Genomic DNA, 18,936 nt, shown 5'->3' with positions numbered 1-18,936 from the left:
TCAAAACTTCTCCAGATATTCTTAAGGCCACCTGTGTATTTACAGAGCCGCAGAATGGACGGAAGGGTAGAAGAATGTGGAAATGTAAATTCTAATTCAACTCTGGCCTTACCCAGAGCTATTTAACTTTCTCACCTATAAAACAAGGAAACTTGACTGAGACAATCTCTAATACTATATAAAAATGTTTTATTTATATTAGATTCAAATAATTTAAATAATCCCTATGCTTAAACCTAGGTGGAAAAGGATATAGAAAGTTTTCATTTTTTTTAACAGAGAATAACTGTTAAAAATTTCTTCTTTAGCAGGCTGTGGTGGTTTATAGCTTTAGAGTTCAGTATCCTAAGTCCAGGTCTGAATACTAACATCCATCATGAACAAGATACAGGTGTGAACAAGTTATTTTGTGTTCTTTAGCCTCTCTTTGTCTGTGGAGTGGGAATGATACGCCCTAACATCAGTGTACTTTCCTGGACTCTGGGGTGATGGACCACAGTGCTTGAGGCTGCCAGTGTTTCAGCCAGGGTTCTCTCACTTACAGTTAGTTCTTAGAAGTTAAGTGAATAATCACCTGCATGTTAGTTACAATGTGAACCAAAAGCAGTAACATGGATGCATCATAGCCACTGTTCTAAAATGGAGTTAGTATTCATACAGTGTTAGAGCAGTATGGTTATTATACCCATTATAATAAAATCAAATATTTCATTATAAATCAAACTATTCCAGACACACAAGGGTGCTATCTTTACTCCTGAGTGCTGTTTCTATTTTCATGGCCATTACCTTTAATTTCATGGTAATCCAAGCTGATTTTCCTCAAATAGGACACTGCAGTCAGGTCAAATGTCCTCATTGTTGCTTCTGTCCCTAACTGAGTGACATTAAATACTAGAATTGTTTCTTCTTCTTTCTGCTGTTTGGTGAGTTCCAAAATCACCTAAAAGAATGAATGGGGCAGTGAAAAGCTGTTAGTAAATCCATCATCCTTAAAATGACAGAAACAAAGTCCTCCCCCACACACAGCACCGGAAGTGTAAAGACTCTGATCACACCCTCACCAGACACAAAGACTGGAATTATCCTGTATCAGGATGGTAGGCACACATAAACAAGGCTATGGTCCTTAACGTCTATTCTTTTAACTTAGAAAAAAACAGATTCTTCTGACACAGTTTCGGGAAAGTAAAAGGTGAGAGTGTGCGTTCCCAAAGTATTCAAATTAACTTCGGAAATGACAGCCAAAATATTCGGTCAATAAAAAAATCAAGACAGGTGTGGCAATTTTTAAAAGACAGACAGGAAAGGACGGTGGCTGGGGTAGTACAGCTGTGGGAGAGAAGAGGCCCCACCGGAGGCAACTGAAGACAGGGGTCAAGGGCTCTTCTGACACTGAGCGTCAAAGCATGGAAAGAAAATGAGACAAGTCTAAAGCCAAGGGTAGAAAAGAGACTAAGAAAACACCAACAACACTCAGATGTATCAAATCTGACATGAGGATTTAGGAAAGGCTGTCATTCTACAATATCAAAGTCAACCATGAACATCTCTATATTATTTTGCATTTTATTATTAAAGTGATAAAATTACAAACATTTTAGGACATGGGAAAGCAAAAGGAAAGGTGAAAAACAGCAATCCCACCAGCCTGGAGATAAGCACTGTCATTTATAAGAGAAAATATATACATGTAACTAAATGGAAACATGATGTATCTGTGTCCCAAAACCTCTTTTACCCCCAAAATATGCCGTGACCACCCCATGCAGGTTTGTTTTTCTATGTGGCTAGTCTAAAAACAGGTCTCAGTACTGAAGCTAGGGACTCACAAGATCTAAGCAGCATGCCCTACACATCCTGCACCCATCTCTGTCTCCATTCAATCCCATCCCCACACATTTTGGAGTTTGATTTTTTTTTTTCCTTTTGTCTTGCTATTTTGAAACCTAACCTTGTCAAATTGACCAGGATGGCCTATATCTCTAGCAGAGCCTGAAGTTGTAATTCTCCTGCCCCAGCCTTCTGGATAACTGGAGTACAGACCTATGATACCATTCATGGCTTTCTATAAGATTTAAAAAAAAAAAAAAAAAAAAGAAGAAGTTTAATTTGCTAACATTTTCCACATTATACATTCAGGACAATGGCCAACTTTATTTAGTTCAGTGGGAGGTCATGCTTCACATAGTAGCACACGCCTATAATCTCAGCAATCAAGAGGGAGTACCGGAGTCAGGAGAAATGTCACATGTTCAAAGAAAGCCTGAACTACATAGTGAGATAGTGAGTTCAAGGTCAGCCTGGAGTACACAACAAAACTCTTATCTTAAAAAGGTAAAAGAGCTGGGGCTGGGGAAGGTGATATACACACACACACAAACAGAAATTGGATGCAGAAATGCAAATCCTAATTAAGAGACCTGAGCTTTTCCAGAGATCACACACACACACACACACACACACACACACACTGATCCCCCTTAAACCACTTTTTAAAATAATCTTCATGGTGTGTGCCTTCGTGTAGAAAAGAAACTAGAATATCACGTTTTTTATGCATGTGAAGCTAAAGGTCAGCTCCGGTACAGAAGACCAACAGGAATGTGTTCATGAACAGAAAACACATACCTCTTTAATCTCAAACTTAAGCAGGAGATTAACCAGCTCCTCATTCGGAACCTCAGAGGCTTTTTTCAGTTCTGAGGATTTCACAGCTCTGGCAGTCTGCGAGTCTCCATCCTCAGCATCAAAATATTCATCGTCAGACTCTAAAGCAAAGAGACATGCATTAACCCAGACGACAGCCATGGAAAACCCACAGGGACACTAAGCCTAGAACCTGACAAAGTCCATTCACAGAATCTTCATTCAGACAAAGTATCTGCAATTTTTCAAGTGCCAAAGTGACTCAAACACGTAATAAATCTTAAACCAAATAGTACTCTACCATCTTTTCAGAAGTGACTTGTTTTTCACGTTATTTCATTCATTCAACATTCAGTAAAATATTTATTGGGCAACATCTATCAGGTATCTGGATTTAATAGCCACAATGAACACCAGAGTGGCCAGGCCTTGACCTGGTTAGATATGGCCTTGCCTCTATGAAGTTCATATTCTATATTCTAATTTGAAATTAGAACTCACTTAGAACTGAACTGGTTAGAGAAAAGTATCACAGAGAAATAAAATAACTTATTTAAATATTTGGAAAACACTGACAACTCCATCACCTCACTTTAAAAAAAAAAAAAACGCTATCCAACAATGAGACAGGAGTGCTGGTGATTTCAGGACCCCCTATTTTCTGAGAACACTCTCACTCCACAGAGAAACAGTATTCCCTGGTTTTCACCTGATTCCACTCCATCAAGCAACAGTGAAGTGCTGAGAAGACCTTTTGTCCCACCTGAAAGAACAGGAATCGAGGCTACCTGGCAAAGAACACAAAATGGTTTTTTAATACATGCTAAAAAAAACAAGGATTAAATACTACACATGAGATCTCTCTATATACCGAAAATCAATAGAGGACAGAGGAACATGGGAAGATATGTACACATTCATCACAGCCAAATCTTCAAGAAACTAATGCAATCAAATAATGGTCAACTGGAATTTACAAAGTATTAAAATCAGCAAATACATTTAAAATTACAGGTAAGTCAGTCTGTGTTCTCATGTAGCTTTTAGTTGCTATGGGTAACAATATAAAAGTACATATTTATCATAGGGCCCTTGATAATGGTATCATTACCAGCTAACTTTCTCAAACGTCTTTTCTAAGTAAGTAGAAACCCAACATTTATTTTAAGCTATAAAGATGATTCCAATTAAAATGACCTAAAAAATTTAAGATTCACCAAAAAAAAAAAAAAATTCATTTTATTTGCAAATTTATTTTAAAGCTTTATATTTCTAGGTCTATGTAAGGTATATTTTACAATTGTAAATGACATTTTCCTTTCAATTCTGGTTTGTTTGTTTGTTTGTTTGTTTGTTTGTTTGCTTAGAGACAGAGTCTCACTATGTAAACATACCTGGCAACAACTTGCTATGTAGAAAAGGCTGACCTTAAAATTAGAGGTCCACCTGTCGCTATGCAGGTCCCATTCCTGAATTTTAGACCCTTTTGATTAGAAAGCCTGTCCTGAAACAATCACCACTACTCTGAAAGTGTGGTTTTCTATAAATCTACTTGGCATTTCTACTACAATCACTTACTCACCTGTCTCTCTGGAGACTGTGTGGATGACTTCTGTGGCAATGGTATACTGTCAATCAAACACAGTGTATTTTTTATCTTCTGGTCAGAGATCCTCACATGCATCAAAGGCAGTCCTCCTGACACTTTAAATCTGAAAATAAAATTGACTGTGAGGTCTCAGGGAGGGGAAACAAATGGGGAGGAGATGACATGGTGAGCTCAATGGTTGGCCAGCCATGTTTCAATCCATCACACTTAGATATACTCTTAAAGAACAGAAGTTCTGTGAGCCAATTTTCCAGACCATCCACATCTATCTTTCTTGCTCAGTAAACCTTTTGTAATGAACTTTTTTAAAAACAGGGTGTCATTATGTAGCCCCAACTGGCCTGGAACTTGCTATGCAGATCAGGCTGGCCTAAACTCACAGACTCTCTGACTTCTAGGTGCTATGATCAGGGAAGTACACTAACACACACGGCCTAAAATTAAGTAATGCATTGTAAAACTCCTGAACACTATCCTCTACTATTAAAAACCAAAACCACATTATGTGTTTTATTTCCTGGCATCTAATATTTATTTCTAGTAAAACCAGAGTGTCTGCCCCACCAATCTCTATCAGCTTGTCTTGCCCTGCTCTGTTTAGCTGTCACATTTGGCAGCACCTGATATGTGACATGTGACATGTGAACTTATTTCCTGTCCCTCTAAATTAAAATGCAAGCTCCCTGAGGTCATCTGCTTTGCTGCTGAGTATCCAGCCTGCTACTGTCATTCATTTGCCTTCTAGTAGGTGCTTTATCATCTTCCATACACAATGTAGTTGCCTCCCAGCTATCTTGACCACAGCCTGCCTGCTCACAAGCCTGCTCAGCTTACCCTCTCTCTCAGCTGCCTGACTAAGCTGTGAACAGCTCAAGCCAGCAGGTACCTAACACTTAAATGGGTTACTGGCTGGCATTCAATACAACAGTTTTTAAGTAAAAGTCTTAGTACTAACTGTCACTATTAAGAAAAAGAAAGGTCTCTAATTAATAACCGTCTAGGAAATCAGAATGAAACACAGTGTGCAGAAAAAAACTAATAAACCTAGAGTGGAAGTCATGAAGATTGAAGAGTAGAAACAAATAGAGAAACAGCTGAACCCAAAAGCTGGCTCTTTCAGAAGAAAACTGACTGATAAACCTCTAGTCTGACTAATCAGGAAAAAAAAAAAAAAAGCACTAACTGCTTGTATCCAGAATGAGAAGTCAAACAACTACAGATCATTCTTAATGCATTAGAAGGTAACAAAAAATATAAAAAATATGAGCATAGTTTACAACTCAACATGGAGCTGATCAAATTCAAAACATGCAATGTTTACATAGAAAACTTCAAACACAGAAAAGACCATTCAAAACTACCTCCACAATTTTTAAATCATCTCTAAAGGAAAACCGTAGGCCTAGAACACATTAAGCCTGTGAAGGATCTACTGACATAGCATTTAAGCAACCACATGATGGGTCTTGTCATAGTGGAAGAAGCCAAACCAAAAAGTTAAAACTGTAGGGTTTCATTTGTGGATAATTCCAGAAAGGTCTACCAAATATTCACATGAAAGAAGAGACCAATATTTTCCAAGGAAAGTAGTAGGAACAGGAAAAGGGGAATGCAGGGCTCAAGGAATATTCTGTAGATGATGAATGTGTTATCTCAATTGCAATGATGATCTCATAGAGACATGTATGTCACAACCATAAAACCTGGCTTTAGAATGATGCTGTTTCATGATAATATGCTAAACTCAAAATCTAGTTTCTATTTTTTTTTCAGACAACCAATTTTTATAGAATATAAAAATCTAAATATGAATTCTGAAGTAAGAGAGACAACATATGTCTAAGAGTTACTATTGCTATGATCAAACAACATGCCCAAAAGCAGCTTGGTGATGAAAGGGTTTATTTGGTTTACACTTCCATCTCACTGTTCATCATTGAAGGAAGTCAAGAGAGGAACTCAAACAGGGCAAGAACCTAGAGGCAGGAGCTCATGCAGAGGTCACAAAGAGTTGCTTACTGGCTTGCTCCTCTTGGCTTGCTCAGTCTAATTTCTAATAGAACCCAAGACCTAGAGGTGGTTCCATCCACAGCGGGCTGGGCCCTCCCCCACCAATCACTAAGAAAATATCCTACAAGTTTGCCTCCAGGTAAATCTTATAGAGGCATTCTTTCGATTAAGGTTCCCTCCTCTGAGATGACTCTGGCTTGTGTCAAACTGACATAAAGCCAGCACAGAATACTATATAAATAGTATTTTATTTAAAATGTATTTGTGTCATCAGATAGAATAATCAGTGTTATTTTCTCTCCTACATATATACATCTCTGTTTCTTTAGAAGTCAGTAGTTGATACAGAAGTAGCACCCTTGTTGATTTCTAATACAAAGGACACTCATACATACCTGGCCATTCTAACATCCTTCTCCACCATTGCCTTGGCCAACTCAACATGAATATCCATGGGTTGTAATATATGCATACTTGATGGATGTTGGAATCTATACTTTTTCCAGTTTTCCTCTTTAAAAATAAAAATTTAAATACTAAATAACTTTTAAATTATCAGATATTTTATGCAAAGCCAATTTACATTGCTAGAAAATACTTAACAAATTTAATGAACAATTTTTTTTCTTCCTTCAACATACAAGTTAGATATCTGTATTTTAATTCAGATAGGTAGAAGACAAAAAAATCAAAAAAAGACTGCATGTGTAAAAGAATTATCAAAAAAGACTGCATGTATAATAACCACTTTTTCCAAAAAGGAGATTTTAAAAGACAGATTTCCCATATGGCTAACAGACCTTTATCCATGACAAGGACTAAAGAGCTCATTGTTCAAATAATTATTTGTATGGAAAGGCAGTGTTTATGGGCTGTGTAAATACTCTCCTTTAAGAACCTCTGAGGCTCGGATGTTAGGGTGATCTGGCTGCAACATCTGTCACCCCACTGATCACCAGGGTTGATTCAGTTGATCTGGCTAGCTAGACAGGTGTCCCCTTCCTCCCTCACAGTTCCAGAAGTGGCGCGCTAGGTCGAAGAGGACGACCTTCCCCAAATAGAGGAGGACCAGTCTTCGGTCAAAGGAATAGGACCTCCAAACAAGCTCTCAAGAACCTCTGAAGCTCTTGACAGACACCATGCAGACACATTAACTTAATGTTAATAGATCTCACTGTGCAGAGTACAGCATGGCCTGTGTGTGTAGAGAATATATCCTTAGGTGACCTTCCACAAAATGACATGCTCAAAGATATTTAATCAATACTTTTCTTCTAGTAACTAAAGGGATATAGTGGACCAAAAAGCTGCACTTAAGCAACAGAAAACAAAGCTGTGAGGAAATACACTATTTTTCAGTTTTAAGAGTATATCTTCAGGATGGGTATCTGTAGTGAAAACATGGTAGAGAAGAAAAGACACCTTACCTTTCAGATCTGAGAATATGTACATGTACATAGTGACATATCTTGGGGATGGGTCCTAAGCCTGATCACAAAGTCTACCCATATTACATATACCTCTTACATGTAGCTCAAGGGCCAGTTGGCATCTGTAGGGCATGTGTGCTTTAAGTGAAACCCATACCTAAGATTACATTCAGAACTTTGCACTTGTGACATCGTATCAGCATTCAAAATGTTTCAGATGGCTCATATTTGGGATTTTGGGATCAACAAAGTTTACTGCAGTGTTTTTTAAGTGTAGTAGTCTTTAGATATATGGTTCTCAGATGCCTATTAAAATAGTTTTAACAATGCAAAAATCAAGACTGGACTAAAACATTACATATTAAATATTTTCCAATAAAGGCAGTTTGGAGAACATGTAAACATCTCAAAACATTAAGACAGAAGAGCCTGAGCCAACTGTACCTTCTGCTGTCTTCTGAAAGCTCACAGTCATGCTACAGACAGAGACCATGCACAAGTTTAGGCTCAAATGGTTCTAGAAACCCTAGGATTAATAGTCCAGTGTGGCATTCTGCACTGGGACACTCCTACTGGGTTTTCTCACGTGATCAACAGAACAAGTGTACAGGACAGTGGCTGGAACTGATACCCATGAGCAGATAGACCCATGCACACACACTGCCAAGCTTAATAATCCATGCATGTACACCCCCCCAAAGCTACTGGAGTTTATCTGACCGCCCCAAGAACTGAGCAGTGACTGACCTGCTTTTGCAAAAAGTAACTGCACACTCTTTATTTCCACATCAAACTTGTCATATGCCTTATCTATTATTTCTTCCAGAGATGAATTAGCTGTCTTCTGTGTACCTTGATCTTTACTGTTGAGCTAAAATGGAGTGAAGAAAACTGAATTTTTTACATAAAAGTATACATACATACATACACACATAATATATATATATATATATATATCAACACACTTTGATCAAATTTCAAAACTTCTAACTGAAGACAGGAAACTTCCTTGATAAGCTCATAGTCTGCCTAATTTCCTGGTGATTTTGTAAGCAGTTCGTTAAGAGTACAAACTCAGATATTGGTTATGCTTGAGTAAGAGATGCTGAGCACATATGCATTCACTGGGCCAATTACACAGCTTTCTCCTTCAAATGTCCTGTCCAGAAGGAAAGTCCCTTCCTACCTGACTCCTAAGAGGCAGGTACTGCCAACTACGGCTCAGTCGTCCTACTGAGTTGTCCTACTCCCCACATTGAGCCCTTCATCTTCTGACACTACCATGAAACTACCATTAGGACTCTGCTCCCAAATACTTCCTTTTCCCCTTCCCAGAGGGAATCAAGGCTCAATTCAGTTTAACTGTTACCTTTTGCCAAATGCTTAAAGTCAATGAGATACAAATTCCTAAACACTACTCTAGTTGCTTAGAGCAATCAAATATACATTTATGATATATATACATAACATGACATATTATATACATATGACATAAATTATATATACATATATATTAGATAGATAGACAGACAGACAGACAGACAGAGAGATAATTTCCTATCAAAAATATATAGCCCAAAAAAATGACACTGTAAAATTAAACTCTATAACCCATGAAAACTAAGATGGTTTCTCTCCTATTTAGAAAAGAGAAAAAAATCATCCATCCAGTCCTTAATGTCAAATATTGCCATTATAGGAATATCTAATGACATTTATTTGTTTGGGTAGCCCTATATTATGTGAGAAATAAATCTAGTCTTAATTTAAGCAAACTACAGAATGATAACAAGATATCAGACAGATACCAAACTTGTCAAAGATAGAAAGAAAAAAATACACATATACCTACCTGAAAAGTACCAAAATCTAAAATGAGAAGATTTGACTTTTTATGGTGAAAACCTGTCTGCGGAATTATTAGATAAGAAGGCTTTAGATTTATCCTTAAATCGAGGACTTTCCGAGTCTCAATAATATGTGTAAGTCCTAAAAGAAGGCCAGGGAAAAAAATGATATGGTCAAGCTGAACTACATGGTGATACTATTACCAAGAAATAAGAATTTGCTACACAGAGAAACTTTGTTGTAAACCTCCTCGCCCCCAAAAAAAGACTAAGAATCTTACTTGAAAAGTATTAAATAGTGTCAGTTCTGTCAAAAATTAGATTCTCAATTCATCAATGCATCATGTAAAGTAAAATCTGCATTAAGTTGATAGAAAATAAACATCCCATAGCATATATACATAATAGAGCAAATCCTATGTAACTAATATTTTGTCTAGGCATAGGATGATTTGTTTCTTCAGTTAAGCAACCTGAAGAAATAGTTTGCTGACATCCTTCCAACTAGGCATAACAGCATGGTGAGTGGTTGCCTTCCACCTCAAGTTCATTCCAAGGCACAGGATCTTGGATGTAAGGCAGGCAGAAACATCTAGTTCTCAAGCAGTCTAGCAAGTTGTACAACTCTGAGTTAGCCATATAACACAGCCCAATTTTAAAACAGAAATAAAACTAAACTACTTTAAACACAATGTTTTCATTACGATGGTCATGTTTCAGGTTCAGTTGATGCAGAACAAACACTAAAAATTTCACCTGTAGCTGTTCTCTCCTTAATTTCTTCCAGCTTCATCAATGTGGCTGATGTGATTTGCTCAAGATCCAACCCCTTGTTTGACTGAAAGAACTCAACTACTGCATTGATAGTTTTCTGTGAAAAGGATTTTAAAACACAATAGTTATATGTTAAATGTGTGTTATAAATCTAAAGAATTTACCTCAGTTATAAACAGCTCTGGCTTTGAACTAAGGAATCCAAAGACGCTCTATGCTACCACCTTCCCTTCAAGAGTGAGAGACGATGTGAGCAAAGAACAGCCTAGAGAGCTCACTGGAGAGAGGAAAAACTATACATATCATGGTAGTGAAGAGGTCTAAGTGGCATGTGGAAGTAGCAACTGGCATGACCTCTAGTTTCAGCCTCCAGGTAGAGAATAAATGCCATTCCTCAACCCTGAACTTGGTTTCTGACACATTTTGACATTTAGGGAAGAAACAAGGAAAGCTGTTCACTCTTACTGACATATAAAACTTGAGTATAAAAAATATCAGATTTTATATGATGAAGAAAGTTCTGGTTGTACAGCAACTTAGTTCAGTTGTGAATGTTGCTAAACAACTGAACCACCATCTTAAAATGTGTAAGATGGCAACTCTAGTCATGTGTGTTCCATTACAATATGTTTTCAAGTTTATCTTTTGTGTGTGAATGCTTGTGCACATGTACACACACACACACACACACACACACACACACACACACACACACCAGAGATGTATGGGAATGAGAGGACAGTTCTGTGGAGTTAGTTCTCTCCTACTGCCCTTACATGGATCCCAGCAATTGAGCTCAGGTCATCAGGCTTGCATGGCAAGTGCCTTTACCCACTGAGCCATCCTTTCAACACTAAAATCACTTCTAAAATGTGTTTGTGTGTGTGTACATGTGGTATATGCATGTGTAATATATAATCCTGTGTGTATGCAGGTAAGTGCATCCATGCACATGTGCAGAGGCCAGGGGAAAACACGGTGTCCTTTTCTGTCACTCTCTGACTTCTCTTGACACAGGGCTTCTCACTGAACATGGAACTAGGCTGGCAGCCAACAAGTCCCAGCAACCCTCCTGCCCACCTCCCACGGTGCTGGCTTATATGCACATGCATGCCCATGCCAATGTTTTACTTCAATGCTGAGGGAAGCCTGTGTTTGTATATCAAGTGCACTTACGAATTAAGCCACGTCCCCAACCCTAGAGACAGCTTCAAAAGTCACTTCCTGCCTGCACTTACAGCATCATAGATGACCTCCACAGGCTGTGACTGAACGATCAGAGTCTGGTCAGCAGGGCTGTTTTCAGGGTTGGTTTCAAACTCAATTTTGAGCAAGGACGATGAATTATCACCAATCGAAGCCACCAGTGATGGCACAATGTCTTGTTGTCGCAAGCCTGTGACGTACCAGTGTTCTAATTTTGCTTCTATCCTATCCAATAAGGAAAAAGCAAGTGTGTAAAAGATATACTACAGCAACTCCTTTGAAAACTCCTTTGAGAACCAACCCTATGCCCAAAGTGACATTTCATCTTCTGAGGCTGGCCTTCATTTACCTACAAAACCTGCTTTTGTTGCTATCAGTCACTGTCTTACTAGCTTTTTATCATCCACATAAAAACCTATTTTAGCCAACCCCAGCATGTGCCACAGGTTCCGGTCACAATATTTAAACACAGATAATGCCATCGCCCTGTTCCCACACCGTTCCCACATCCTCCTTGTGCTTCTCCAGGCACTCTTCACATCCAGCTGCCTATACCTCCTACTGTTTCAGTTACTCTTGCCCTCAGCTGAGCCGCCGCTCAGTCTAACTGTAGGCGTTCCACACCATGCTCTATGGTAAGTGGTCTAATGTGTTAAATAGTCTTGAATTAATGTTTTGCATATACTATTATCAAATACAATTTCAAAGTCCTGAAAAGAGAAATGTAATGTAGTATACCCTGAGCAGCTGCCACAGTGCAGACACTCTAAATAAAACCCTGCCTGACAAGCACTTGCAGAGGCAAGGGGGAAGTTAGAACAGTGACTCACACTGTTCACCATAAAACATAAGCAAGTTTTCTTTCATGCTCTGTAAGATTATATATATGTGTGTGTGTGTGTGTGTGTGTATATATATATATATATGCATACACACATATATATGTATATATATACATATATATGGCCTAAAAACATAAATGTACATGAAAATAAGTTCTTAAAAACTTACTTAAGTGCTTGTGCTCCTGGTCGCTGGGATACTTGGGTACCCAAGCCAATTATCTGAATTCTCAGGATTTCTGGAACATTCCTGTTTTCTCTTATTATAATAGAGGTGCTTACCAACTTCAGAGTCAGTATATGGGCCACATACTAAAAAGAGGGATGAATGAAAACAGTTATCATGTGAATGAATTTAGCTTTAATGGTTTCATCTTAATTAAATGTGGTGAATTACCAAAATGACTCGACAAAACTTACAGATTCCAGCACCCACACACTGTCCATAATTGAACAAGACTGGAAAACTCACTGAAAGCCTACTTGGGCAGACAACACACTTAAAGATGATCCAAGTTCATTTGTTAGTAACAGTGACAAAACCTTTAGGGACAGAAAACTTCCACTGAGAAGCTTTCACTTAAGCAAACTAAGCATGTAACCAATCCTGTAGCTGAAGAAAAGAAAAATTATAGACAAAAATACCTGCTGGATGGCTGTAGAAATTGACAAACATATTACACAGACACACACACATTACACATATGCATGCACACACACACCCATTACACACATACATACAAGTGCATGTGTGAGGATACTCCTAGTCAAGAATGTACTTAGGACAGACAACCACTGGGGAGATGATGTGAAATTTGGGGATGGTTTCCCCCTGAAGCATATGAACTTTTACAAGCATGAAGACAGCCTGTGAAATGGGGCTCGCCAGGAAGATACTGGAAACCAGGTCCTAGCACAAGGCACTGGCACCGATGAAACACCCTCTGGTCTGGTTGAGACCCGGGAATAAACAGCTAATGAGAATTAAAGGAAACTCTCCAAATGAAGAGCGGCCAGACTTAGAAATGCAGAAAAGGGGACAGAAGACACCACAAAGGCACGGTCTACCTACATCCAAAGTCCCGAAGGAGAAGGGAGGGATCGGCGTGGCAGAAACTGTTAAACTGATGACACCTTTGACAGTCAAACTACATGAACAAAGCAACTATAAATGTATGCCACAGGAAATGCTGAAAACCTAAAGAGTTAAAAAAAAAAAAACTTTCTCCAATGGATGTCCCCATATCTTACTTACATAAGCAACACTAATTGGACTTAGTGAGTTGTTAGAGACAGAGAGGGTAGAGGATAAAGGAAGAAAAGAAAGAATAGTATAGGGGGCTGGAGAGATGGCTCAGTGGTTAAGCACATTGGCTGCTCTTTCAAAGGTCCTGAGTTCAATTCCCAGCAACCAGATGGTGGTTTGCAACCATCTCTAATGAGATCTGGTTTTCCTCCTCTGGCATGCAGGTGTACGTGCAGGTAGAACACTGTATAAATAAGTCTTAAAAAAGAAAAAAAAAAACTTAAAAAAAAAAAAGAATAGTTCAGAGGGGACATGATGGGGATATGGGACAGATAGAAGAGAGAAGTAGAGGTGGATTTGATATTTCATTGCATTCCTATATGAAATTTTCAAGAATAAAGGAAAATTAAAAAAATCAGAAACACATAGAGACATCTGACCTGAACAAGGAGGAGCTAACGGGCCCTCAGACTGATAACTGGGAATCCAGCATGGGACTGACTCAGGCCCCCCTGATTATGGGTCTCAGCCAGAAGGACTGAGCGGTCTGAGGGACCTCAGACAGTGAAGCCAGGATATATCCCTGATGCACAAAAGGACCTTGCAGACACATCCCCCATGGAGGGATACTGCCTTAATCTAGAGACAGGAGAGAAGTCCTGGCCCCTACTTCCAATGACTTGACAGATTTACATGACCCCACCTGGATGGCATTTCCCTACATGTGGAATTGGGGTGGGGGTATGGCAGGGGAGGGTGGTCGGGGTGCATGTGAGGGGGCAAAGAGGGTGAGAGAGAGGAAGGAAGGGAGGAAGGGAGGAAGGGAGAGGGAACTGGGATTGACATGTAAAATAAAAATAAATCAATAAAAAAGAAAAATCACACTAAGAAAAGTTTAAATAAAAATGTCTTTCACTGATTAAAACAAACATACAAAGGAAATAAGTGAACACAAATTTCATAGTGACACAGTACAGCTCACAGCTGAACTCACTGACAAACAGTATACGTTGGGGTATGTTCTCTGTACTTATTTCTCTTATTGATTAATGAATAAAACACCGATTGGCCAGACAGGAAGTGACATAGCTGGGCAGAATCTTGCCGCTAGCTAACCATAGAAGTCTTGAGGTCTGTACAGACAGGTAGGAAGTGATGTAGCTGGGAAAAACAGGGTAAAAGCAGGCTCAAACAGGAAACTGCTCTCTTCTCTGCAGAGATGCTTAGCAGTTGCCATGTAGTCCGCAAAGGAGTAAGAGGTCCAGACCCTTCTCCAGTAAGATAAGACCATGTGGAAATACTTAGATTAAAAGAAATGGGTTAATAATTAGGACAGAGCTAGCCAGTAAGAAACCCTAGACAATATCTAATAGTTTCATAATTTATATATTGTTCATTTGGAACTGAGGCAGCTGTGGGACCAGGCTGGGGCCAAAGAATAACACGCTACAAGTATAAGACAGACAGCAATAGAATTATGGACTCAAACTCTTTTTTAAAAAGGAATAAACAATCTAGAATTTTAAATTCAAAGGAGGAGGGAAAATCCTTAAGACACATGGGAAAATAATAAGACATTTTCAGAAAAAACAAAAATTTAGAAAATAAATATAAGCAGATCTTCATCAGAGGGAAGAAAACAACACACATCACTCAAGAAAAGGGAAATGAGGACAATGGTCAGGGACAGAGCAATGAGGGGGACACAAGATGCAACTCGATGACATTTGCCATCTCCCCAAAAATTACCTCCAAAGTCAACACAATCTCAAACAGTACAGCAGCAGCATGTTTTCCTGAAAGCACAAAATGATTCTGAAAGCTGTATATGAGTACAAAAGATACAAGACCTGTAAGCAAATCCACAGAGTCCCAGGGACAGCAATGGATGGACAAACCACCTTTATTAAAGTGGGCACTTACAAATGGACAAATAGGATAGCCAACCAGCCATGGAAACATGCTCAACATCATTATCAGGAAAAATGTAAATAAAAAATACAGTGGGATAGCATCCCAAACCCTTAGAATAATTACAAGTAAATAGATGATGGATGGACATCACAGTGAGTGATGTTTGGGTACCTTTTTTATAAATCTACATCTACCCAATGACCCAACAATTTCACTCCTAGGTATTTACTCAACAGGAATGAAAACACACAGGTAAGGAGGCGGGAGGAGAAAGAGAGCTAGAAATAAAGACAACCCAAATGCTTTTCAACAAAAGCACAGATAAGTAAGTTCTGGTACTTCAATGATTGAACCCTTCACAGCAATGAAAATGAGCAAAATATATTAGGTGCAAAAGCAGAGAAGGCTCCAAGGACAGAGACAGGCAAGAGAATGATGCTTTTTGCTTCATTTACAGAAAGATTTAAAAAAAATACATGCAGAACAAAATCCCAGTGCCTATAGCAAAACACAAAAGGAAATGAAAGAGGTGACAGGACACTGGTTATCTCTAGAGAAGAGCTGAGGCAAGGTGTAGGGGATTCTAGGATGGTTACAATATTCTAAACCCTGGCACTGGTGGTCACTGTAGCCAATGACTTTTCAACCTGTCAAATATGGGGGATGCTTTTCATATGTTCACTCCTGCTAGGAGTTAAACTTCACAATAGAAATGCCTTAAAGATTGAAACACACACTCTAACAAGAACTTTCACCAGGTTCTTCCTTTACTCACTAAATCAAGCAGTCCTACATTTGAGAAATTTTGACTAATAAGGCCCCAGAACAGCATTAGGCAACCGAACTAAGGACAACACATTTCCAGTAGCTACTTAGAACATCACTAATTTAAGCCAACTCAAGATAACCCAGCAAGTGAATCAAGACACTTGTGAGGGCACCCGACACATACCTGCTTGGGCAAAGCGAAGTTGTAGGTGCTCTCACTGTAGCCAATGGCAGTAAAGAGCTTGTCTTTCTCCTCTGGAGTCATGAGGTCATCGATTGCTATGAGACAAGACAGTCATTTAGGAAATGAATGGCTTCTGTTTTAAAGATAATTTTTTAAATAAACAATAAAAATATTATGCTGTGGGGGGGAGCCCACAACAGAAATGCTAAAGCAAAATCAACCACCAAATTCCAAATTCCTTCTAACACACCACTTTGGCTTAATAAAAAAAAAAAAAAAAAAAAAAAAAAAAAAACTTGTTTTTGACTGTGTTAAGAAACTGAAAAAAGAAAGACATTCACCATTATGGAAATTCAGTCCTCATATACACACATTTTTAAGCTCACTGAAAATTTCAAAACTTAACTTGTCATTTTAAAAAATCTAAAAGTTCCCCAAGACAGCGCCCCTTACCAGCAGGAAGTAGTTTGGAAAGAACGACGCCCAAATTCCCAAATATTGTGTATAAATGTTTGTTTTCATTTAATTGGACTTTGTTATATAAAATTAAATAAAAAATACTCTATATGCATAAAAAAAAAATCTAAAAGTTAACAAAAAGGACTGCAGAACACTGAGACCTCTAAGCATGGACGTGTCAAATTTCTCACAAGTCATTTTTCAAGAAATTTCAAGTTTTACTCCAGGTAGAAAAATAAAGCAATTACATAGCCCGTCATATGTGTTCATGTGTTCCTGTGCTGGGCATATGAAACAATCTACATGGCTTTTCCTTGTCAGCAGATGACTGCCTGCCTTGAGACTTACTCTCAGGGATCAAGGAGTCCTCATCCTTCTTCTTAGACTCTTTCTTTCCCCAAAACCCACTAAACCAGCCACGTTTCTCGCCTGCCTCAGCAGACTTTTTCCTTAATTTCTGCCCAGAATGAATGACCTGAAAAATAAAAATTGAAGACTCATTCAGAAGAAACCCTGATTTTTGTTAAGTATAACCATGCTCAATTTTATTTAATGACTCAATAGAGTAAGGAGAGAGGTCCATTTTTTCTGAAATAATGCTCACAGTATGGTCCTGCCTATTTATGTTTAACTGTATGTTTATTACCCTCCTCTCCCACTGGGAGGGATTTCTTCATTTTTCTCAAACCGATATGCTAATATAAATGATAAAGAGAAAGAAAAAAAAATCACGTGCTTAGTCATTCCTGAGGGCCAGGCCCCTAACAGTCCAAGTGTTTTACATGAACTATCAGATATCCCCCACAATAATAAGACCAGGACACAGGTCACATTATAAATAAGAGAAGCAAAGCACAAAGAAATTAAGCCTGCAAAACTGAAACCATCTGACCTTCATGTCCACACACTTAACCATAACCAAGAATAATAGAAACTCATTAAGTTTCTGCTATGTAAATAAATAAAGGCATGCACTTTATTGTCATTTTAAAATGAGTATGGATTAGAAGGAACAGCTGAATGACTGAGCAATGGGCTCAATCCCCAACATCACAGAACAGGGGTGGTATGCCTTTGAGATCTCTAGGAAGGACTTAGGAAATGCAGGCAGCTGAGCATTCAAGACAACATGTGAAGTAATGAGAACATCTCCTTCTGCTGATCTACATTTTCTAATGTTTCCATAAGCTCTTTTTCATTTGCAATTCATTTTTAATCACTGAAAATGAATAGAAATTACATGGAAAGAACAAAGTACCTAATGTCCTGGTAGAGAGGTAGGAAAAAAAATTATGGACAGATTGGTCCTGATTTTGGAAAATAAGAAAGAGAAAGACAGCAGAAGGGAAGAAAACAGAGGGAAGAGGAAAGGAGAAAGGAAAATATTAATTATGTAATAAGTCAATACAAGGCTGAAGTAAGTATGTTAAGGACATAAGGAAAACCAATGCCTCATGACGAATGTTAACTGCAAAATTCCAAGTTGCCAGAATGATGAGAACGTAGATTTATTTTTTTTTTATGAATTTTAGATTACATGGCCTTAAAGCTCTTCCTTCTCATATTAGCAGCTTTTTTCCAGTTAGTTTTCTCTAGACACTAAATGAAACAGTAAGAACTCGATCTCTATTCTCATACTTCCCATACAACGGACATTTCTTCATCCTGGGTTTAAAGTAGTGATAGTAACATGATTAATAAAGACTGAAGTCAGTCGACCAAAATGATTACCTCAACTTGTGCTTGTTGTCTCACTAAAACTATGTTAAAAACATCTAGACTCTTCTCCAAGTCCTGCAAATCAAGAGAAATAATGATTAGATCAAATACAAACTCCACAATTGATGGACTTAACTAGTCATTATCAATACTGATGGTTGTCTAATGAGAGCATGAGCTAAAATATACATGAGGCTTTACATTATTTTAATTTTTATAGCAGGAGAAGTAAAAGTTCTATAAGAAACGGAATCCTTATTTTCTATTTTATTTAAATTT

General features: G+C 38.2%; 1 protein-coding gene across 4 annotated transcripts in view; it reads right to left on the bottom strand.

Moving 5' to 3' along the window:
- The window catches only part of Vps13c (vacuolar protein sorting 13 homolog C), a 147,044-nt gene that overhangs the window by 86,239 nt on the left and 41,869 nt on the right, over window positions 1-18,936 (bottom strand). For all 4 annotated transcript variants that reach the window (XM_051197858.1, XM_051197859.1, XM_051197861.1 and 1 more), the window contains 13 exons: window positions 18,670-18,732; window positions 17,287-17,413; window positions 16,480-16,574; window positions 12,537-12,679; window positions 11,558-11,750; window positions 10,302-10,416; window positions 9,551-9,687; window positions 8,446-8,569; window positions 6,664-6,781; window positions 4,232-4,361; window positions 3,359-3,437; window positions 2,632-2,771; window positions 790-943 (listed from right to left, as the gene is read on the bottom strand). In XM_051197858.1, the coding sequence (XP_051053815.1) occupies window positions 790-943; window positions 2,632-2,771; window positions 3,359-3,437; window positions 4,232-4,361; window positions 6,664-6,781; window positions 8,446-8,569; window positions 9,551-9,687; window positions 10,302-10,416; window positions 11,558-11,750; window positions 12,537-12,679; window positions 16,480-16,574; window positions 17,287-17,413; window positions 18,670-18,732 (1,618 nt within the window). The remainder of the gene's footprint in view (window positions 1-789; window positions 944-2,631; window positions 2,772-3,358; window positions 3,438-4,231; window positions 4,362-6,663; window positions 6,782-8,445; window positions 8,570-9,550; window positions 9,688-10,301; window positions 10,417-11,557; window positions 11,751-12,536; window positions 12,680-16,479; window positions 16,575-17,286; window positions 17,414-18,669; window positions 18,733-18,936) is intronic.

Source organism: Phodopus roborovskii, unplaced genomic scaffold (genome assembly GCF_943737965.1).
Source record: "Phodopus roborovskii unplaced genomic scaffold, PHOROB, whole genome shotgun sequence".
NCBI classification, from domain to species: Eukaryota; Metazoa; Chordata; class Mammalia; order Rodentia; family Cricetidae; genus Phodopus; species Phodopus roborovskii.
Note: the sequence above shows the minus strand (reverse complement) of the source record. Positions and strands in the feature narration are given on the sequence as shown.